Source organism: Lissotriton vulgaris, chromosome 8, assembly GCF_964263255.1.
Source record: "Lissotriton vulgaris chromosome 8, aLisVul1.2, whole genome shotgun sequence".
Lineage (NCBI taxonomy): Eukaryota > Metazoa > Chordata > Amphibia > Caudata > Salamandridae > Lissotriton > Lissotriton vulgaris.
The window spans coordinates 1420326124-1420350974 of record NC_141696.1 but is presented as its reverse complement, the minus strand read 5'-3'; the positions used below and the strand labels follow the sequence as shown (position 1 = coordinate 1420350974).

The 24851-nt window shown below is 45.0% G+C and overlaps 1 protein-coding gene across 1 annotated transcript in view; it reads left to right on the top strand.

The window, feature by feature from the left end:
* The window catches only part of C2CD2 (C2 calcium dependent domain containing 2), a 417550-nt gene that overhangs the window by 255291 nt on the left and 137408 nt on the right, over positions 1 to 24851 (top strand). Inside the window, exon 6 of the mRNA XM_086935444.1 lies at positions 796 to 916. Coding sequence (XP_086791570.1) covers positions 796 to 916 — 121 coding nt within the window. The remainder of the gene's footprint in view (positions 1 to 795; positions 917 to 24851) is intronic.

The following is a 24851-nucleotide window of genomic DNA, read 5'->3' as shown; positions in this document are numbered from 1 at the left end:
CCGCTTACCTTTTGTCAAATGCAGTCCTTTATCTTTTGCCCTCGCCTTTTGATGGTAGCCATGATGGGCCTAGTTTTCTCTGTCATCGTGCCAGGCCACTGAAATAGCATCGAACACAAAATAGTGGTTTTATTGCAACTAGACACCAAATTTCCCACCGAAGTTAAGATCTGTTACTGGAGAATGGAGGTCGAATACTTGATGAAATTCAGAATCGCAGGTCAGGAACTGCAGCAGACATTTATATAGTTTTCATGTGTGTGCTGAAATGTTATGGCATTATTTAATTGAAGGACCTAAGATTGGGAATATTTTACATATAAATGTACACTCTTATCTGGTTTGAGTAATAGGTAGTCGCACTTCACAGTTCATGATCTCATTTCTGAATACAAGGGTTGAGAACATGACTGGTAGCACGGTGTGTATCTGTAACACTATTTCTTACTAGTTCGCAGCAGGCACCCTTTTTTGGCAGAATTTGAATGGGAGCCAAATGCTCGTCTATCTCAATCCTGTTCAAAAACATTCAAGTGCAGTGGAGACATTTGCATTTGCTATGCCAGTGTGTGCATCCTTCTTATGGGCACAGGAATTCAATTCCAGACTCTGCAAACTCAGGATTTTACACACACTAGATATACAAGTACCAAGATGGAAGATTAGGATCTCTTGCTATGTATGCCTGTGGCACAGAACCATTTATTTAAAAAGATAAATGTATTCTATAAGATTATATTTTTTTCTAGGGCAGTGATTTGTCTCAATGTCTTTTCCCCTATATTTCATTTCCAGAGCATACAAAGCATAGGAAATTCCTTTCTGACAGCGAGTCCGCCTAAACCTCCCAGAGCGCATGAACTAAAACTGCAAGTGAAAAGCATCAGAGCTACTTTGACTGGTCAGAATGCTGCAGGTAAGAAAATCCTCCGAACACTGAACAGAGACTTCTATGGAGTCACGCCTTCATATTAAAGTGTCATTGATTGAGAATATTAAGGGGTGTACGTTCCATTTTGGCCATGTGTGACATATATGGTGCATGAAAAAATAAATCCGATCTTGCTAAGGCTCATTAAAAACGATATATTTGCAAATAGTTGCTTCTTTAACGCCTCACAGTGCTAAAATCCCAGAATCATTCCGTCTTTTAAATAAAAAGTGAAGAATTTTAGCAGCTTCCATCTTTCTAATTCCTTGCCACTCTCCAGCACATTTGAAAGGGATGGGAGGCTCATGTTACTTTATTTTATTTGATATGGACTGCTCGTGCAATCCATATCAAGCAACAAGATCACCTGGTTTCAATCGGTTGTAACTTGTAGCTGGGAACGTTCCAAACAAGTGATAGACGTTACTTTAGAAAACAAAAAACACCTGGATGGCTCTGGATTGTGAATTGTGGCCCATTCGGTGCCCAGAAAACGTGTTCGGTGTAACCCCCCCTTTAAGGAAGCTGTTGAAATGTTCGCACTGTCGACCTCGGAATGTCTGTTGCCAGTGGTTGATAGAGGAAAGATTCTGTTATTCAGCCAAGCAAAGCCTTGCCGCGGCCCCAAGACACTGAAGTATTGGGCCTTTCCTGGCAGGACGTAAGCATCTCATGGCAGCCCTAGGGTATGCGGTGACTGCACCTGTGCGTTGCACGGCTTCATTTGGGGAATTGTCGGCACTTCCAGGTCACACAGGACACTTCCAGGTCACACAGGTGGAGTTCTCTGGGTGAAGCGAATGGCGGTGATGTTATTTTTTGTTTGCATTCTACGGTTGTGAACATCCTGTTGGTTAGGCGTGTGCTAAGGTGCCAAGACTCGTGTCACAAATTTGCATGCATTTTGTGTTATGTTCGCAGCCTCCAGGGACAGCTTGCAATCCAGACTGTATTCAGCCTCCTTTCTCCAGTGTTCTTCCTCTTCCTTGCTATGGCTGTTCTACTTGGTGTTTTCTTTCTTAGCCTTCCTATTTCTACTTCCTCCTCTTTCTTAATCTTTTTTCCCCCGTACATCCTTCTTCCTCTTCCCCCTTTTCTCTCTTTACACTTCTTTTCATCCTAGCAATTGATGCAAGATAGTGCGAGAGTGCTGCAGTTTCACACGTTTCTTAAGAATAATACGAGTTTGTGTAAAAAAAAATAAAAAAATTCTCAATTGTCCTGCAATGTTAAGGCAACCATGTTAAAACAACAAAACCGCTCAGTTGTTTTACAGTGATTAGGCAACCATAGTAAACCCACCAATCACACAGAGGCAACATTTGCATCTGATAGAAGAATGCTTTGCGTACACTGATATGTGCACAGGCATTTTTTCCTCTTTGAAGAACGGGCAAAATACAAAGTGTATGGCATGACCAGGCCACGCAAACGTGGTTATGCATCATAGTGTTTTTTAGTTTCAAATATAGGCTTTATGCTGCTAACCCAAGCATCTGATTTAATAATTTTCATATTATAAAAGAAAATCTATTTTCATCTGAAACGGACGAAAAGTTATTAAAACTTGCTGCATGCCTGACACCCTGCAGAAGCAAACTGGCCGCCTTTTATCTGTATATCTGTAACTATTTATGCATTTTATGTGGTGTCTCCGATCAGACAACAAGTGGCAAGGGTTGTTGTCTCCTGCAGGCACCAATGAACAAAACGTAGTTCAAACTCGATGGAAAATTAACCTTCTTTTTCATGACAAGATTTTGTGTCGCTTTTCACTGAAATTTACATTTAAATCATACACTGTTTCCAGAGCAGCAATTCTCTCAAAGGGACACTCGGATGTTCTAAGAATTTCAAACAAGCTACATCTCGTTTCTTGTCAACATGCCTCTAAGAGACAAACCACCATCTATAATTAATATGGAAAGTACTAGATTGCTCCTCAGAACTTTAATAATAAGAGAGGATTAAAGGCCCTTAAGTGCGAGCCCAAAAATTAACCTGAAGCTGCAGAAAGGTTTTTAAACATAACCTGCAGCACCTTTTATTACAAGGTGTGTGAACTGAACATTTCTTTCCTATGCTTCTTTACTAGGTTAAATCGTTACTTATTGGTGTATGATATTTGAATAGTAAAAGCTCAGTCCTGCCAAGTATCACGCATCACATATGACACTAACACATTTCAGTGCGGTGATCCGCAGCACTCTGCTCCCGGGGCCGTCTCGGACTCTGCAGCTGTGGCTGCTAAGTGTTACAATGTCACATTTATACTTGGATTCACCACTGGCAACAGCAGGGCATATTTGCTACATTCCTAACTTCCGTGGCTCAGAGTCGGGAGGAGTTTTGTAGCACACGCATTCTGCTGCCGCCAGCGGCCGGAGTTAGTTTCGGCAGGCGCGCACTGCGGTTATCTCAGGCTCGCACCGCTGTTAATTTAAATTAATACAAATGTTTGCTCTAGCACCAGAGGGAGCCGACTCACCGCACCGGGGTGCTGGCGGTTGAGTGAACAGCCCAGGGCAGGCCTTGCGCTGGAGTTATTCAGCACATAAGTCGCACAAGTCTCTCCACGCAGGTGCTGAACATCAGAAGGCTGAGTCGTTGAGGCCACGGTAAGGGCAAAGTGAATGCAGCCTGGAGTGTGAACTCTCTCTGACTCGGATTATAAATATGCTTTCACTATATAGCGCTTGCCGCACCCTGCCTTCCTCCTTCCACCGATCCGGGATTTGCTGATCCCTGTCTTCCTCCTTCACCCTTGTTGATCCCCCCAGTCCACCCACCTAGCGCTTTGTGTCTTGTGGTTTACAGTCAACTTGCCTTCCGAAGGGTCCTTGCTAAGCCACGGTGTTGTGGCCAGTAGCTATCGCCTGTACACCATCTTTTGCTCCCCGCAAGGGACCTAGCTCCCAGTTCACTTCCCCACGCTTGGCCTCGGCTCTTCGCCGCATTTGCGCTGACTAATGGCAGGACCGATCCAGCGACCAGCCTTGGGAGCCCCACCCTGAAACAAGACATCTAGAAACTAACTCCTATCATATTGGAAATGCTGGGATCAGGTACAGGTAGAGTGGTGACAGGGAAAGTAGGTGTGGGAATATAGCGGCCAAGAGTGATGTTAGGTAGGGGTCAGGTGTGCGAGTGGTGGCAGGAGCCGACACTTCTAGAGGCTTTGCTCTTCAGCGATTCACTCCACACATTGACCACCCCGGCTCAACGCGATTTAAGAGGTTAGCATGAATGAGAAAGGGCTTTGCTGCATAGTGACCAAGCGTTTGTTTCGTTCCCCTTCTTTACGTTTGCGGTTTATTTCTCAAAGTCGCTGGGGGTAATTTAAAACATGTTTCTGACAGTCCTAAGTTGTCTGCTATGTTGTATGAGAACTTACTGAGCCGGCCTCAGCTTGTGAGGAAAATGCAAAATGGTCTTTGATAGCCTGTCTTTGCTAGTCAGCTGAGACTGTGTGACTCTTAGGCAGCTCAGATGCCTCCGTTTGTAACATGTTCATGTTGGACCCTTGAATATCCTGCCTGTTGGAACAGGTCCCACGTGGACAGAGAGATCATTTCTGGTGTTTTACAGCAGTTTTAAAATCTTCTTGGAGTTTCTTGTTGCTCAAATGGGTGTACATTTTGATATTTATATGTTTCCCTCGTCTATATTGCTTGATTTTGCTCGCAAGATAGTGTCAGTCATAGTAGTTGAAATGTCACTCATAATTGCACTGAAATTATTTAAATGTCACACATAGCTATCTGAAACCTTGGTAGATATGAAAGCTGAATTTGTATTGTGTTCTTTCTTTAGACATCTGTGTACTTTTGTGCATTGGGATCTCTTTTACATCAATGCATGTTAAATGTCAGAATAACTGGATGATAATGCCACTGGTTGTGTTGAATAACTTGCTTGTGTGCAGAATATACAGCATAATTTCCCTATTCTTGCCGATTTAAATAAGTCAACCCTTCTGACTAATTAAGTTCTCCATTGTTGCATGTTTCCAATAGGTCTTCATATAGCTCATGAGTAATACCAGTGTTACACATTGACATATTCTAAACCTACACATGGGGCGGGTGGGATGTTGGAGTAGGTGAGGTTGCAGGGGATCTTATCTTTATCTAAGGTTTGTGTAACAGCTGCTCAGAGCACATTAGCCAAAAGGCTCACAAGCAGCTCACAAGGAAATACTTCTAATGTGTAAGGACACGCCACCATACTCCTGTGGTCGCCTACCTGCATTTAACCTTTCGCGACACCCGCTCCGCGGGTGCCGCTCACTCAGCTTCCAGTGAAGTGTGCTGCTTTGTTTTGTCCAAGACGGAAGGAAAGTCCGCCTAACACCAAAACCTGCTTCTCTGGCTGCCGCCTCCCCTCAACGAGGACTCGCTGGTGTGAGCGCGTCCTGCAATTGGCAGGACTAGCTAAACGCTCCCAGCTAGAGTCCCCAGGGTAGAGGCTAGGGGCAAACACCATCAGCGAGCCGGGGGACTGCGAGGACCAGCATTCTCCAAGCAGCTCAGCTGGTTCCTCTTCCCCCGGCGGCCACGCCCACCGCCTACAAGTACATAACTAATACCATTCTAACCGCGACGCGGGACGCGCGCGGGGCCGAGCTCGTGGCGAAGACCGGGCAAAGAGCGGGCCGTTTGAGGCCGTTCGAGAACGTGCGAGACCGGTCCGGGCCCCTGCCCTAAGCTTTACATTTACGGACCTCCACTACAGGAATCTATATAAACTACCTCTGTGAACCCAACTACCCTTCAATAATACCAACTAAAGTCTTAGCATACCCTATTTAGTGAAAATGAACACGAGGGTAAGCAAACAAAAAAAACTTAAAAAGACAGGGGTAGGAGAACAATTGTTAGGACCAATGGATGATTTTATCACCAAAGCAAATACATTCATTGACCAAAGCATCAGCCTGATTGAGGGTAGAGTATCAACTGAACTTGCGATTGCAAGGCGATCCTCAATGGGTCTACTAGCAAGTGCAAGAACCCCAGAAATACAGTGTGCCCCAACTCAAACCACAGTGGGCAACAATAGGCTTAGTCTTCCAAATGTTGTAGACCTTTCAGCCTCACAACTCTCTGTAACATTCTCAGAAAACGAGCTAGAGAAAACACCCGAAATTTTCCCTGATCACACCCAGGAAGAAGTAAGGCAAGCAAGAGGGAGGAGGGAGGGAGCCATCAAGAAAAGGAAAGATAGGGAAAAGGTAGATAATACTGCAAACAAGGAAGCGGACGATCGTATTGATCTGATCGACACCACAAACTCGGTAGGTCCATCTTATCAAATTGCTGACCCAGCCAATAACTTTGTAACAATTCATCATCCACCACAGAACATCCCAGACACTATCACCCCAGAATCCCCCCCTCTCTAATAACTGGCAAGGAAAAGGAAGCATCAAGGCTAATAAAGGAAATAGCTTCCCTGCTAGATTCCTTTTTCCGCCCAATAGAAACTAGACTGCTTAACATCGAGTCGCAACTGACAAAACTTGCTAGTTGTCCTAAGCCAAAACCCATACAGGGAGCGCAAAAAACGGGGACAAATAACTCGGTCACATTATTCCCACAAAAAAAAGTTACAACTTTAGCCTGCCCGTCGCCTAAACAACAACCGACAGTAAAGGTTCCTACAGTAGCAAAAGCTCCCACAGTACCGAAACCCACCCCCAAAGTCCTCACAATCCCCCCTCAGAGTAATACGGCACCAAAAACACCCACATTAAACACGCCAGCTATAAAAACACCGGCCCCTAAAACTCCTGCCATCAAAAAAACAAATCCTCCAGTAAATAAAGGAGGTATGAGAGGGACTACTGGTAGCAGGCTCCCTCTAAACATGCCACCTGAGGCATGTCCATACGTGGTAGTGATGACCGGGGTACCTGAACTAATGGGGGAGGGGGTGGAACCAAATTGATCGTTAAAAAATAAGGTACAACATTGGTTGAACACAAATCGACCCATTCCGCCAACCTGGACAAGTAGGATAACATCAGTATGCAGGACCCCTTGGGTGGGACATAGGAAAAAAAGTATACAGGGAGATTGTATAGTGATCACCTTTGAGGACCCAAGCATAGTAGAGTACATTTGTTCTTGGGAATACCACAATACAAGTGGCGGGATCGATACAAAATCCCTTTCCTTCTTTTACCCAAAAAGACATCATAACAACTACTCCCAAGAATTTGATAATATCTGGCGTAAAGCAGTCCCACAACCATGGGAACTAGACTTCGCTGGGTATAAAACATCTCAACGAGATAGTGATCACGATAATTCTTGGTGGTCAGCAAATCAGAACTACCAACACTACGAGGGCCCGTGGCAGACCGTGGGACCACAGAATAGAGGCAGAAACTGGGAACATTGGGGTAGATCGCGATACCAACCATATAGACCTATCTATAGAGACACCCCACACTGGGAAAATTGGCCGGGCATACCGACCATGAATCAGTTTAGTAGCCTGGAAATGGTCGACTGACCACTAGTCGAAACCCCGAAGCCCCCACAGGCTTTTCCTGCCTTAGCCCCAGATCCACCAGAAATTAAGACGGCAGACCCACTAAAGAATACATTACGGCTCCCCGTTATTTTCTGGAACATCGCAGGCCTCCGACCGAAAATAGAGGATGGTTCTGCTGCCCAATTTCTGGAGGAAGGCAAAATTATATGTCTACAAGAAACATGGGCCACGACGGCCCTACATCTTGTGGGATATAAGACATACTTTTCCCCCGCCCTACCAAGTAGTGCAGGCAGACCCAGGGGGGGGGTCTGGTAACCTACATAGCCAATATAATAACAGACCTAAAGGTACTAGAGGTAGAATCTTTTTCAAACTTCCAACTGCTTTCTCTCACGATAGGGAAAAAACATACTATCATCTTAGTAAATCTTTATAATAATTTAGAGGATGACCACTTACTCAACATTCTCTCCTCAATCCAAGAAAAAAATTGCCCATCACAGACACCTACATGAAAAAAAGGGCAACGTTCATAAATTATGGGGAGGGGATTTCAATCTACACCCCTGCCCTTCATCGGGTAACCAGATCTGTGGAATGGTGGATGAATATGAGAACCCTCTCGTACACTTCCTCCATTCACGAACGGGGCTAGCCATGAATAACCTCCTCTCAGATTTGGAACTATCAATAATAAATCCAATACAACCAACAAAGAATCTACTAGAACCCACCTACCGGGGGAGGGGGCATGAGACTACAGTCGATTATATAGTCCTGACAGAAGGTCTGAAACATCTAAGTATGGACTTTAAAATTATGGAAAATACCCTAAGTGACCACTCTGCTCTCAGGTTGAATCTACAGCTGAATCACTCAGAATCTCACCTGACAGCAATAGCAAACACTCTATCCCAAAATAGGCTTGAACTGGACAAAAGAAACGGATACACCATAAAATGGGAAAAAGTGGACCCTAACAAGCTGACTAGCACACTAATAAAGACTGCTTACAACAATATAATGACATGCTTAGATCCACTAGCAGATGATAATTTAATTTTGAAAAATTTTAAGCTAATACTAGATCAAATAAAAACACTGTTGACCAGAATACCTAAACAAAATAACTGTAGTACTACGGGTTGGTTCAACCATGATTGCACTAAGGCGCAAACCAACTTAAGAAAGGCGCTCGGTAAATCGAGTAGAGATCAGCTAGAGATACACACCTCAGGCGAGAGTATAACAAGGCCAGAAAGACAAGGAAAAAAGAGCTGAAACTGTCTTTGTGGGACGATCTGCATAAAAGCGCACTCATGAAAGACAGTCAGTCCTTTTGGCGAATAGTGAAGTCTCCCCTGCTATCGGATTCCAACACTCCCCAGATCGAAGTTGCTATCGACGAGGAAACCTGGGTAAACCACTTTTCAAAAATTTTCGAACTAACATCTCTAACAGAAGAATTCCAACATATTCTTCCCCCGGTAGTATTCCCAATATCGATAGTTTTTGAACTACAAGACCTCGAAATGGCACTGCAGATGAGTAAGAGTGGTAAGGCACCCGGCCCCGACGGGGTCCCAGTAGATTTATTCAAACATCTTCCTGATGTCTGGGCCCCCATACTCACACGAGTTTGCACTGCAGCGGCGAAACTGGGATTGTTGGAGTCATGAACAAGCTCTATCATGGTTCCTATCTTTAAAAAAGGGGATCGCCAAGATGCGAAATGTTATCGCCCTATCTCGCTGTTAGACTCTCTGGGCAAGGTAGTTGGCAGAGTAGTCTTAGAAAAACTCCAGCAATGGGCAAAAGATAAAAACATTCTTTCGGACCTGCAATTTGGATTTAGGGAAGGCTTCGGAACTGTGGAACAGGCCCTTAACTTAAGCATGATAGTCTCTAAATACATCCACGCAAAGCCAGGGACAATGTACATGGTATACGTGGATTTGTCCTCCGCGTTTGATTGCGTGTCTCATGCGAAGCTTTGGACCCTGTTAGGAACAATAGGGGTGGACCCGCCCTTCCTGGATTTCCTAAGGGAGATATACGGTGAAGCCTCTGTAAGAGTACGCTACGGAACAAAAGGCGAGCTGACTGCATCATTCAGAGTAGAGCGAGGAGTAAGACAGGGATGTGTCTTAGCCCCCTTCCTCTTCTCCCTGTATACTAACGGACTGGAGGAGATGATGCTGAGGGGGGGGCAGGACCTACCCAGACTGAAACATCGCCTGATCCCTGCACTGCTCTATGCGGATGACGCAGTTATTTTAGCACGTACCCCTATCGAGCTCCAGAAATCTCTATCCAAGTATGCAGATTTTATGGGTGCCCTAGATCTACATATAAATGTAAAAAAAACATTTGTCATGGTAGCGGGTGGACAACGAAAAGCCACAAAGACCATCTATCTAAAAGATCAAAAAATTGAAAGGACCTCACAGTACCCTTATTTGGGCATCATGATCGATGAAAGCCTAAACTGGAAGGCTGCTATCGAAGCCAGGAGACATCTGTTCAAAAGAGCAATTGTAGCACTGATGAACTTCTCACAGAGACTTGGAAAGAGACCACCAGCCGAACTGTTAAAGATTTATGCTGCAAAATGCCAAGCCATCGCCCTTTACGGGGCAGGGATTTGGGGGGACACAGCCACTGGTTCATTGCAAATAGAAGAAAATACTTTAATGAGTTTCCTCTTATCCACACCATGAGGCTCTTCCATCTATGCTTCTCATATGGAACTGGGAATCCCATATATAGAAGACCTGATAAAGATCCAGCCACTGCTACTCTGGAGACGCATCTGGCTGTCGGACAAAAATTTGCTGACTAAAAACATCTTACAGGACACCATGGCACTGGATTGCGCATATAAAATAGCATGGCTTACCTACATCAGACACTTTTTTTCCGACCTGGGCCTATAAATGTATTATTCCACCCCAGAAAAATTAACTGAAATATCTAAGAAAGACCTGAAACAAATAGCGCTGAGTCACCTAGAGTCCCTGAGGTTGACTTTGCTATCGACCAAAAAATCTGTGCTCCATGCAAACATGATACAGCATACCCCGAAAATCCAGCTTTATCTGACATTAGAACTTACAACATATGATAAGATGCTCCTGACAAGGTTCAGATTGAATCTTTTCCACAGACTAGTGGCTTTTCCAGAAAAGAACACTTGGGACTCAAACTTGGCCCTCTGCCCATGTGACGATATGTCTCATCAGTCATGTATCCATACAATTGTTTTGCAAATATTTCCACACCCATAGAAAAATCTGGCTATTTCCTTTATTAAAAGGCTGGGATTACAGACCGTGTCGCCCAGCCATGCTAGCACTACAGATGTTGGACTCTGAACGTACCTGCTATCATGTACTTAACTTCTTAAAGTGCATTATGAGACATAGGAATAACCTCTAAAAGAAAAAAGAAAATCAGATGAGACCTATTATCTTATATTTCGCTCAAGAAATACACAGGATTCCGGTCATATTATTGTTTTTAAAGTAATAATTTGTTTTTATTTAAATGCGTATGTACATTGTGATAACTTTTATGGTTTTGCATTGTTAAAAACCGAATAAAGAAATTATTATTATCTCTCCCTGCTGAATCACTGTATAGTCTATCTTCACTCTTTACCTCAAGCTTTGTATTTACTTTTCTCTCTATTTTACAGTAGTGCCTCTGAAAACGTCATGCTGAGCTGCGGTTAGATCGTTGCAGTTTCTCTGCTCATGACTATTTACCACAACAAAGTGATGAAGACAATTACTTGAAATAAACCCAGCCTCTGGTGATTGCTCAGGCTTCATTCCAGTCTACATCTTTTTTTCGCCCTCCGCGCCTTGTTTAGACAGAGATCGGTATTCTACAAAGCAGTCTTGGTCCTTCTCATATAAGACCTGTCAAGCCTAAACTGCCAGGCAGGGTCCCCTCCAAATGGCAAAGCAAGCAGCTCCTGCCTGTTTCGGCCCACTTGTGCCTTATCGATGAGGTGCAACGTGAGTCCTATGACACAGTGAGCAGGAGACATGCGCCTGGGCATACTTGTTGTGCTTAAAGCATCTATTCCAATCCCCCAGGTACTGAGTGACTTTACGCGCTACCTTCTATTCATCTCGAACATTCTAGAAAGGAGGTTAATGGCCATTTGTCCTTGTTACCAGGGAACCAGTGCAGTCTGTGTTCTGTCCTTGTTCGAGAACTGAAGCAGCTTTGCACCCGGTGACTGTAGACCTTTAGATCTGAGGGCTGCATTCAGTAATTTCTCACACAAGGTCATGATTTACTGTTTTTCACAATTCAGTATTTGAGACTGAGTTCTTGCATGATTTCAGTATGTTTGTACTGATCAATGAGAAGCTGTCTATTTCCCTCTTTTTAGTTCTTCTTTCAAGTCTCTACTCTGCGGGGTTCACCAAGGATTCCCAATTAGCCTGTCTGTATATAATCTATAGGTCAATCCTTTCACTTTCCTTATTACATCTTTTTGTTTTGCCAATGTTTTATGCCGATGATACTTGGGTTAACTGTATGTTTTTTAACGATAACCAGTGCAGTGCTCAATCCAGATTTAGAACTTGACAGGAACTTCTGCCAGTACGGCGCTCCATACTTTGAAGTTGTAGCAGCAATAAAACTGCTCCTATATCCTGGATTCTCTTTTCAGTGTAGTCCTCTCTCTGGTGGCCTATGGAATCTGGTCCACCTCTGATACCCGCACCATCACTGGATATTTTACTAAGATGGTTGCCTCTTGTTTCTAGTACTTGCATGTCCTGTTCAAGAAAGCACCTTTTCTTCTTTGGAAAGCCTTAAAACTGTGATTCGCTTTTATCCTTTCATGGATTGACTATTATAATTATCGGTGTCTTGGCCTTCTCGTATATTTGATACAGCATTTGTAGTTGGTTCAGAACACTGCAGCTGGACTTCTTTTGGCCTTGTTCTGCCATGTGTACATCGCATAATCACAGAATTGCTGTTACTGGTTGCCAACACCCAAGCAATGTATTTTTCAAGCCCTATGTTTGCATCACATGACTGTTGACAACCAGTGTCCCACTCTGTCTTTCTGCCCTTTCTAGGCAGTATATTCCTATCACTCTACATTTGGCCTCGTGGAGTTGTCTTCAAATCAGCAACATCAAAAGGGCTAGACTAGGTGTCAGAAGGTTTCCATTTTTGAGTTGTCAAACATTGGAATTCTGTTCTCCAAGGTATTTTTGTCTTGTCCATTCATGTGTCCTAATGGGGAGAAAAAAAACTAGCTTTTTCCCACTTGATCAGCCTTACTGCCAATCCTAAGTTTTGACGTATGACATCTTATTTTTGGGTAATACGCTGTATAAGAAGGTTTCATTTATTTATCATTTCATTCATTCACTGCAACAAACAACATGGAGATTGAAGAATACTTTAATTAATCTCTGTGACTTACAGTTACTCAGGCTTAATTCCATTCCATTTTTTATCGCCCACTATGTAATGTAGTTGAGCTTATATAGCGCACAGCTACCCGCAGTGGGTGTCCCGGCGCTTGCTTAGGGAACCCGTCCTGATATTCCCCTGTGTGATAGCCCCAGCGGGTATCCACAAGGTGAAAGTCAGGCATCCCGCGGCGAGGGGCCGTTGTGGAGATTAAGCAAGCTATTGCCCAGAGTCGCAGAGTGTGAACCCGTGAGTCGAGAAGGCACCGGAGCGAGAATTATCGAGTCTGTGGAATTTTTAGCCCAAGACCCGCCGAGGCGGGGAATTGAACCCTGGTCCAGGACCGATCTCAGCTTCCGGGTCTGCCGCCTCTAACCCCTGAGCCACACTTCTCCGCATTTAACTATGCCACTCTAGACAGAGAGCAGCCATATGCAAATCAATCTACTATGGTTCCTTTCATTTTACGAACAATCCCTTAAACAATCCCGTTGTTTGAAAGCAACTTCATAACTGCCAAGTGCAGCCATGTCACGTGAAACATCTTTAGTATGTGCTAGCGTTTAACCAACAGCATTTTGCATGCTTCAGTTAGAAACGTACAATTGTTAATGTTAAAACTAATCAGTCAAAGAACGCATTGTGCACTTGACTGAAAAACTAGGATTTGCGGAAGGAGTGACTCGGGTGATGTTTCCAACTTTCTCCTTGAACCACACGTTCTTGTTTTGAGATTATGAAGGAATCAGGAGCTGGTACTTGCATAAGAATTTCTGTATACACCTGCTTTCTTTTTAAACATGGCAGTTCTGCTTGTTTATTTTAATAATTCTTTAGAAAAGCGATTTAGATGCCTTTAAAAGGTTATTTCTTATTGTGTTATGCTATATAAAGTGTATATTTTAAAGTGGCAAAATTACATTTTGCTGATGTTACCATTTTTAGGTCTCGACTAGCGTTGCAGCGCGCATGCTCTGCTCGCTGTGCAAGGCATATTGCAGTAGGGTATGTTTTAAAAGTGGAGTGGACGCCCCACCCATCTTTTTCATTGGCTGGCGTCATCGTCCATGCTAAACGCTGGCTTCCGATTGAAAATTAGGCTTCTTAGTCCCTCCTTGTTATCGCCCGGTCTCCTTTTGGGACCTCCCATCCGGACTGGATTGTTTACTTGCGCCGTTACACGGTGGCCTTTTTCTGGTGGGTGAGCACTATTTTTAAAATGGATACTGATGGGGACAATGGCGGCTGTTGCGCTATGCGGTTCAAATTTTATGCTTTTTATTGCTTTAATGAGTGTGGCGTCCACTACAGGGACACCGCTCTCATTTTTTTGCTTTTGTTTTGTACTTTAAAACTGAGCGGGCGCCGCTTCAAGGACATCACGCTTGGTTTCTTTATATTTTTTAACTTTAACACTGAGTGCGCCGCTTCAAGAACACTGCGCTCAGTGATAAAGTTAAAAAAATATGAAGAAATATGCTTCCGCTTCACGGCTGGCCACAGCACTTTACACCTGAGCAACGCTCACTCACGACCACCAAAACCTGTTCTACGTGCAGCCTGTCTCAGTAGCTCGCTAGTGCTGCTGCTGGCTCTGCTCGGGAGGAAGCGAGATTGACGCTGCTACAAACGCGACGACAGGAAAAGCCTCCTCACCCCCCCCCCCCCCTCTCCAGCTGTGGCCGCCGGTGCCAGCAATGCTGCCTTCTTCCCCAACAGAACCCGCCCTGGGTGGGGAGAATTAGGGCGCTGCTGCCTGCTTCTTCCCATGTACGCAGCAGCATCCCCAGCCGGCGGCTATGCGCGTGGCGGCTGCGGGTGTGCCGGGAGATGTGTGGCTGAGCATGGAGGAGCCCCTCCTGTCCTCAGTTCTGCCCATGATTGTGCCCTGCTCCTAGCCGCCGAGGGCAGCCGTCGCGGCTAGATCCGATCAACCAGCCGCTCATCTCTGCATGCCAGCGGGGGAGAGTGCAATCCCTGAGGGTCAGGGAAGCCTTCAAAGCGCGAGAGGCACCATGGGGAACACTGCGTCCTGCTGCGTGTCGTCCAGCCCCAAGCTGCACAGAAATGCCGAATCCAGGCTGGAGTCTTACCAGCCTGAGACAGACCTGAACCGGGAGGACACAGGCTGCCACCTGCAGTTCATCAGCAACCGGGAGAACATGGATGGTAAGAGGAACCGCTGGGCTGTTCTTCATGGAAAGAGCACCCATTACCCACCCACAACTCCCCACTGGGTTAAACAAAGAACCTGTGTCATTGTGCCCCTGGTATGTGTGTGATAGGTTGCAGGCATGTACTCTGAATGTAATGACTGGGTGGACACTATGTGCCTGGGCTCTCCTGGGCACAGCTTGAACTGCAACCCATGATTGAGGTATAGGCAATGGGGTCACGACTTACATTCCTTATACTGCAGAGACGGGCGTATTCAGTCTGTGTGCTAGGATTCCTTAATTGGCTGATTTGGGGCGTGTTTGCGATAGATAGTTAGACGTTCCCTGAAGAAAGGCCTGGCTGGAAGTGTCCTCCCTAGTGTTCATTTTGTGAGTTGGGCAGATTGCTGTGATAAGTTCTGAGCTGTTTGCATGATAGGTTACAGGCATTGTACCACAGTGACGCCTTGTTTTAAAATGGTTTCTTGCTTGTCGCCAGCAGCCATTTCACTTTTATTTTTTTGGGTTTGTATCGGCTCACAGCTGATGGTGTCCTTGGTTTACTCTGGCCAGATACCACATTTACTCCAGCCTGGACGGAGGAGCCATCTGCCGCATACAAACACGCTGTGCAGGGTGCTCCATCTGCCACATACAAACACGCTGTGCAAGGCGCCTCACCAGCCGCTGCGCTTCATTTTAAACAATGTTTTATATGGTGGAAATTCTTATCAAGCACTTCCCACTCGGCGCGCCTCATGGCTGCCGTGCTCATTTCTAAACTAGCACTTCCCTTTAAACAATGCCTTTTCTGATGGAAATTCTAAACAAATATAGATTATATTTTAAAAAAGGATTACCAGGTTTTCTTTCGGAATTCGACCTTTTCCAACATGGCTGCCTCATCCTCGGCACAGTTAAACCATGCCCATGACCTATACTCCGTGACCGCTTCTGGTGTCACACATCCGGGTCTTGTCTGCAGGGTCCTGGCCTGCACTGAGCAGCTCGCAAAGGCCAGAAGCCCTGGTTTCTCTTTGTGGCGGCTGCAGGTGACCGAAAGGTAAGTCAGCAGGGGTTCACCAGTGGGGCGCCCAGGCTAGGTACTCAGCTGCACCCCCACTATGCTCCTATCTTCCATTCTAGCTGTTTCGTAGTGCAGCCTATTCTTTCTCGCCAGCCCTGCTGCCTTCCTCCACTCTACCTCCTCGGCTGTAGTTCCAAGCTCAGTGCTCCCACAGCCCTCCTCTGCCACTCCCATCCCTTCCAGTCCCACTGCATTCAGAAAAACCTTCATCTGCTGTTTAAAAAAAAATATATATATATATCTTTTAACATTTACCGATTTGTTTTTGGAGGGGGAATGGCAAATCTCTTATTGAAACGCTTTTGGAGGGGGAACGACAAAGCTATTATTGAAAAACCAAACTATGTGTATGAAATTAATCATGCAAGAGATTTTCACGTTTCAGTTCTTTGGAATGGCAGTAAAATATGATGACATGGATGCTTAAAACGTGGAACAAACTTTTGTTGACCCACCGCCTCACTCTTTCATAAAGGGGTGGGTCAGATGAGATCAAAAACCAAGCGCCTATGGCGACCTAGCTACGGCAGACATTCCCAGCGCCTAACCGAAGACCAAGATGTTAGGCCTTGCCCGTGTTCTTGAGGCGCCCCACCTCAAAGCATCTCCTGTGAAGACGTCCCTTATGATTCAGGTGCATCCATGTGGGTTTCATGTTTGTAAAGAGTGGTATAAGGCAGATGGGATACAAGCTCCAACTGGGCCCACTCCAATAATGAATGCTGTGTGCAACCCCAGCATTGGCAATAGCTCTCAAGGAGCCTACTGCAGGCATGACGCGCTGTCCTGCAACGTTGGGCGCGCCATGCGTGCTTTTACTTTCCAAGCAGCCCGGGACAATGGAGGCCTATTCTTTGAAATGAAATAGGTCTCACATTTGCTATAATTTAAGCTATTGACATTTTATAATTGACAATGCCTTTTGTTTGTGTTAATGATCAAAACAATTAAACAAAAGGCAGTGTCGTATACAACGCCAATAGCTTAAACTCGCACAAATGCCAGACCTATTGCTTTACAAATGCTTGTTTTCTTAGGCATGGGCATTGAAAGTACAGTCCACGTCGGTAAAGAGTGACAACTCTGGGTGACAGTGGGGGGAATTCACACTTCTGCAGATACCTTACACTGCCAGCATAAAGTGACACGGATAAAATACAGGCTCGGCTCACAAACGTAATTCACTAGAAACCCAGTGAACCCAGCCAATGCGTGCCTTGCAGTGCATGCCAAACGTGCAGTTGGTATGCAGTGTGTAGCCCCTCGCAGGTACCGATTGTCAACGCTTCCGCCTTCGTTGCATTGACGGCTTCTTATCTCCCACGGTGTCTCGGGGTTGCAGCCGGGCGCACGTGCGCACGTGCGCATGCGCACTGAGCGCGCGGGCCGCCTGCATTCCTGAGATAAGAGGAGCATCTGGGACGCCTGGCGCACGTGAGCGCTTCAGAAGAAATGGAAACTGCTCATTACTTGTCGGCAGGAAACGTCTGCCAGACTGAACACGAGCGAAGGGCATGGCAGCTGAATATCGGAAGCAGCTTAGAATGGACTGTAGACATCCAGCACGCGTCCTCGGGTTTCCTTCTGATAATCGGGAAAGGTCAAAATGAAACCTAATGTTCTGCATTTCATAATTCAGAAACCAGTTGTGCAATGACTGAGCAGCTAGTAAGGTGACATGGTTTTATTTAGAGCCTTTGCCCTGAATCACTGAAACTCCCTACAGGAGCCGCTCACTGCTCATGCCTGTTTTTTTCCGGTGCAGTCTTGGGGGGTGGGGGAGAGTTACCTTGACAGTGGCTCATATTTGCATATAACACCTTGTTGCAGCGTCTGAGACCATAGCTGCCAAGGTCACCAGATCCATGTGTGACAGCTGGTCCAGTCCTGCGTTTTTCTTTGCTTTCTGGGACGAGTAGTCTTGCTTATTGACCTGGGAAACTTGGCATAGCTGCGTTAACGTTTCTCAGGGCTGTGAATAACCAGTATCACTGTTACCCATTTTTTTTAGGTCTCTCCTAAGGCAGCGCGCGTGCTACCTGTTTCAAGACATTTTGCTTCCTTACATTGCTAATCAATGGTTGGCTTGATTGTCGATCTCCATGGCCTGCTTCTAATTCGTGCCGACTTCACTTCATTTTCTTGGGTTTGTTCTTCCCCTGGAGCATGGACCCATTACTTGTGTCCAGCCACTGCTCCTGGTTCCTGTGCCAATAGGTATCATAAGCTAGACCGATTGCCTATGCCACATTGTGGCAGAAATTGAGACGCTTATTTCCAAATAAAGAGATCAGCGAGGGTACTGCTATTTGCATCTATCCACACACCAGGTATTTGCACACTCCATTTACGCATAGGCAGTGTTTCAAATGGGCCGGTACTGAGTACCAGCACTTCTTAGAATTATCGCTCTGAGTACCAGCACTTTTCTACTGCCCTTGAGAGTACTGGTACTCATGAAAAAGGTAGGCTCACTGGCTGTGCTGGGAAGCAGGAGTGGAATGTGCCTTTGGCAGCCAAGGCGCCGCTTCGGTCTCGCCGATCTGAGCCCCTGCTGAGCTATTCAGCAGGGCTCCTTTGAATATTGTGTGGGTGCACGCCATCACGCTGTGATGTGCTTGATGGAGCAGGGTCCGTTCAGGCGAGCAGAGAGGTGAGAGAGGGTGGACAGCGAAAGAGCGCGAAGCAGGTAAAGAATCTGATGTCAGATGTCAAATGTCAAAAGCTTTTATATAGCGCAACAATTCACCAAAAAGGTCTCAGGGCGCTTGATGTGTAAATGAAAACTAAAGAGATGTGGAAGAAACAGAGAAGGGCTCCTGGCGTGCGTAAAACAGGAGGGGAGGGGTGCCAGTGAAAGACAGAAAGAGAAGCAGCTGGGAGGGACGCAAGGGTGACAACGTCAGCTACAGAGGCTACCAAGAGATAGAGTGAACATCAGAAAGAGACGATTGAAGAGCAAGCACAATTGGGTGTGAGATAGAGAGAGGGGCATGCAAGCGAGAGAGTTGTGAAGGGGAGGGTGAAAGGATGAATGGATAGATTGATGGAAGAGACAAGACATATCTTCTGTGGAGGGTTGCTTAATTTGCTTGGTGTCATAAGAGCTTTGGTGCGTCGTGGTAGTATTTTCAGTTTCTTGCACTCGTGTGCTCAAAAATATAAAGTATTGTGCCAAACAGCAATTAACAGTATGTCATTAAGAAGGTGCAACTATTGCAAAAAAAAGACATGTTAACATATCTCATTTCTTTTTAATTTTTTGTAATGAGTTAACCTGCTTTGTTTATATAAACACATTTCTCATGTGTTTTGTTGTGTGCTGCAACTATTATAGCAGTTAAGTTTCATCATGTCTTGCCCTTAGCCCCGCCCCTAGCCCCGCCCCCTCATTACACCTCTAGCTCATTTTAATGAGTACCTGCACTTATTTTTTTCCATTTAAAGCACTGCGCATAGGTAGAGGCAGCGAGCGGTCTGGCACTTGTCAGGCAGGACAATATAAGCATTTTGACCTCATAAATAACAGCTATAATACAGTTTCTGTTGTAACAATATGCAATATATCTCAAATGGATAACTTGTAGGTTTCCAATTTAAATGCAGATCGGGTTAGCTTAGCTGTCAATCTTAAAGTAAAAAAAAAAAATTGAGTTGAGTAATAATGACGTAAAGACTGATTACTAATGCGACATGACCAAATTCATTTTGTGGCATACACTATATCAAAGTTATAAATTCATAGTATTACTGATAATCATAATACTGTTTAGAACAGGTGCCATCAATTCATTTTGGAAAGTTGAAAAGCTATGTCAATGGCCTGAGATTGAATCCCGCTACCTATAAAATGCACATTGACCTGTATTGCAGGCGCCTTAACCTATTGAGCTATCTTTATTGAAGCTCAATGATCTTGCCAACAGCTGGAAAGGTGCGCAAGCATCCATACATGTCCATTTTTCATAATGCAGCACATTACATGAGCTATGATATGTGCATTCACGTTTTCGTATCTTATTTTCAATCTCTGGTGAAAAGATGGTAGGAAAGCACAGTTGATATTGCCGCTCACCACCACAGTCAGGCCCTCCCCCCGTCCATGGTATTATTTAGAGGTGGGCGAGCCAACAAATTAACAGGGAGAGTCCAGCCAAGGGTTGGTTATGGCTGTAAGAACCTGTTCACAAGCCGAGCCTGAAAATATTATATCATTGGAATGTACATAATTTTAAAATATGACGAGATGTCTTCAAAATGCAAAAAAGCATATTTAACATGTGAAAGGGTTTAACCAACTGTGCACCAGATTGTTTCTGCATCGGATAGTATTTATTAAGTGATCGTTTTAGTTTTTAAACCGAAACTGAGAAACCTTGACAATGCTGTTAGTGAACGAACGCTCAACTCAGTTGTCGTGTGTATCCTATATGTGGCCTAGATTCTTGTACACAGACCAAAATGAAAGTATATTAAATCAAACACATGGGAGGATTTTGTACAGGGCACATCCTGAACTCCCTTATTTGAAAGTGCTCTGGTGTGATAATGAACAGATAGGCTTGGTGACAAAGTATTTGCCTAGGGTCACACCATTTTGGTCAAGCAGGGAAGCCAGGATTGATCCCAAATTTTTCAGTTACACACACTATGCATTCAGCCACTAAATGGATAGCTTTCAGTGGCTCCTGCATATGCAGATGTTATCAACGGCAGCTCACAGTATCCAGCACTTAATCTTTTAGAAATACATTAAAAAGTGCTTCCTCCTCTTCCATGGCACGTAATGCACTTGAAAGTGTAACCTTCAGTGCAGCTGAGCTCTTTACAAAACGAACAGTGAAAAGAGCGTCAACTGTTAACAATAGCTCTACTGCCTTCACCACCTCCTGGAATTAATAATAATCGACTTCGGCAGTGGGAAGGTAGAGGGTTGAGGTGCGTCACCTCCTGTACACACATCACGCACAGCTTGCACCAATTCTTACATTCATGAATGTTCAACACCACAGGGCAGATATCACGGAACACAAAGCCTGACAAACCCACGAGCTCCAACGCTACTGCTAAGAAGATTGCAAAACAACTGTTAAAATAGTTCTTAAAAATGCCAGTATGTTTCTACAAAGGATGTCTTTTTGTAAATGTTGAGCTGCAATTGTCTACTTCATTGAGCTCCAAAAATGTCCTTCCCTAAAATGCCTTTTAGTTTCTGTTTATTATTATTTTTAACGATGCTAAACCGCACTGGCAAACGCTTTGTGCTTTTAACCAATAGTGTTCAGGGTTGTCATAAAGCATTGGCAAAGCCAGTAGGTTCCCAAAGTCGCAGCCTTTTGGCTTTACCAAAACCTGTTTTATATATGCATCTCAGACTGATCAAGGACTGATTTGCACTCATTGGGGTTTGAAGTGTTATTCTGTAGGCACCATTCAGAATTTAGCAGAGAACACAGAACTAATTGAGCACGTGACCAACTGTTGTGGATTTGGGGGTCGGGTGGAGGCACTTTAATGAAGTGCGGCAGTACAGGGAGAGCGGGGCGGATGATCTTGGGTACGTTTCTTTTTTTACAGCATATTTTAGATGATGGGCTTTCTCAATTTTCTTTTAAAAGCTGTTAGATTAAATCACATTCCGAGAGCCACTAATTGTTCGTTTTGTATTATGGTACAGTTTAAGAGAAAATGGCCCAGCACTGGTGCTCTACATCCCACCAGTTACCCACTTGGTGTTGTAGGTTCTATGTTAATCCAGCTTGTGCAGGCACCTTGCACAGTTCTACCCTACAAAGGACCACTGTGCGAATTCAAAATAGTCTTCTCAGAGTTGCTGTATTAAAAAAAATGAAGCTTCATGGAATAGAATCTAAGCCAGTGTCATATACTGAATGATAATAAAGTCTGTTTTGAATTCACACACTGGTCATTTGCATTGTAACACTGAGTAAGGTGTTGCTGCAAACTGTTTTAAAATAGTTTTAAAATAGTTTGTTTTTAGCATTTTCAGATACTTGGAACCCAATTTACAAAAACTTCTGTAGTTGAACTTGTGTGCCACCACTACGTACAAGAGCACAAAACATGAATTTCTAGCTGTAAGATAATTATCAGAAATTTGTGGGTGTTCTCAGACTTTTCTTGTTACCTTCATGGAAACAGTCCGATATGTTTTTCTTTGGAGACCGTAGTAACCCCTTAGATAGGTGAGAAAGGATCGGGAACAGTCCTAAACACAAAAGTGGGGAAGCGGGGAGCGCAGAGGGGTAACGTTAGGGAGGGGTAAGGGGTATCTCCACCCCCGAACAGCATCCTCCCTCACAGAATTCAGAAAGGGACTTGAGACCTGGCTCTTCAGCTGATTGCAGCAGAATCAAAGTGCCTGGATGCATTTACGGGTGATTAGCCGCACTCTACAAATCCCGACTGATTGGTCTCCTTTCTGTTCTGCTTTGGACAATGCTAAAAACCGCCCCAAAGAACTCTTCAACATCATCAGGAACCAAACCTCCATTCCAGTGATAGCCAGCATGGCGGCGTCCAAATCTCACTGTGACGACTTTGCAAGCTTTTTCAACAACAAAAAAATGCCAAAATTGATCGCTCATTCAGTGCGAAGCCCTCCTCCCGCACAGAGTCCCGCCCCCCTGCAACTATCCACATCAGGCCAGCAACTGCGGCTATTCGCTGGTCATCCTTCCGGCCTATCCAGGATGAAGTGATAAGCAATCTCATAGCCACCGCTAAACCCTCGTCACACTCCCTAGATCAGCTACCCTCGAGACTGACCAAAGACCTGAAGCTTACTCTAGCCCCAATCTGGGGCAAGATCATCAACAGTTCTTTGAGCGAGGGCTCCATTCTTGACTGCCTCAAACTAGGTCAAGTCACGCCAATCCTAAAAAAAACCCGGCCTCGACCCCAAGTACATGAACAACTTCAGACCGGTTTCGAACCTTCCGCTCTTATCCAAAATTCTTGAAAGATGTGTGCTGTAACAGCTATCCCAACACCTAGAGAACACTAATCTACTCGACCCACACCAATCCGGGTTCAGAAAGGGCTGCGGCACGGAAACCGCAATCCTAAATGTCCTAGATGATCTACACTTGTCACTCGACTCCAACCAATGCAGCCTTCTAATACTCTTCGACCTCTTGGCTGCGTTTGACACAGTTGATCATACCCTGCTACTCCATGTACTCCAGGAGAGTGCGGGCATTGAAAGACTGTTCTAAAATGGTTCTCCTCCTTTCTCAACAACCGCACACAAAGAATAAAAATCAACAGCTTCGAATCGGACCCCCTGCCCATTAGTAGAGGAGTCCCACAAGGGTCAGTACTCTCCCCGCAACTTTTCAACATCTACATGGAGCCCCTCACATTCCTTCTAAGGAACTCCAACATCCCCTTCCACCTCTACACGAACGACACACAACTCTTTCTGGAAACCACATCGATCGCAGACATCCACAGACTGAATGGTACACTCACGGAGGTTCAACATTGGCTCTCATCCAACCACCTCAAACTCAATGAAGAAAAAACAGAAGTGCTCCTCATCTCGAATAAAGATGAAAACCCCCAAATAGTAGAAAGCCTTAAACTCCCTGAATGTTCCTCTTGTGCCAACAGACCCTGTAAAATCCCTAGGGATTACTCTTGACCCTAAACTGGACATGAAAAAACACATCTCAAAAACTGCCAAAAGTGCGTTCTTTAACCTGAAACTTTTCTACAAGCTAAAACCCTTCCTCCCCTCGAAAGATCTGAAACAGGCCACTAAGGCACTGGTGCTCTCCAGAATGGACTATGGCATCGTAGCTCTGACTGGAACAGCCACATCGCACCTGGGACCTCTGACCACTACCGTCCACGCCGCAGCAAGAATGGTCACGGGAACAAAGAAATACGAGCACATCTCCCCGGCACTCAAGGAGCTGAAGTGGCTCCCTATTGACCAACGAGCCAGCTTCCGTACAGCTTGCCTCACACACAAAGCCCTGCATACAGGCAAACCAGAATATCTGGCCACCAAACTCAAAAGGCCAGTCAGTCTAGGAACCTCAGAAGCTCCAACACGCTCCTACTCATCCCTCTGAAATCACAGAAACACAAAACCTCAACCTTTGCGGGTAATGCTCCAAAGATATGGAACTCCACCCCCCCCCCCCCCCCCCCCCCCCCCATATCAAAATGACCGCCTCCTTCCCGAAATTCAAGATGCTACTCAAAGCCCTCTTCCTTGAGCACTCTGGATCATAACGAGAACCCCACGTCTGACTGTGAAAGACTACTATCTCTATGTTCCCAGAGCCGGTTGATTCGCTCCCGATCTCCACCCTATAGTGCGCTCATGTTGTTACTGTGCAGACTTTTACTTCCCGACTGTGCTCCCTGTTCTTGTTTACCGTCCACTCTGTCTTTTTGGTGCTTGTTTGTATCTGCTGTGAAGCGCTCTGATACCCTCTGGTCCAGCTAGCGCTATACAAAACTTCAATACATTTTCCCCTTGGAGAAAAAATAGTGCAGTTGCACTAATGCAAATTCATTTTTCCATGCATAAACACAGTTGTAGGCTATGCACATTTATGGATGCAACCGCTGACCCCGCATAGAAATTGCAAGGGATTCTCAGTAGTTTTCCAGCTGCACTCTCGGAAACCTTTGTGAATTCTAAAAAATATGTTTTAAAAAATACTAAATTTTCCTCCAATATGAA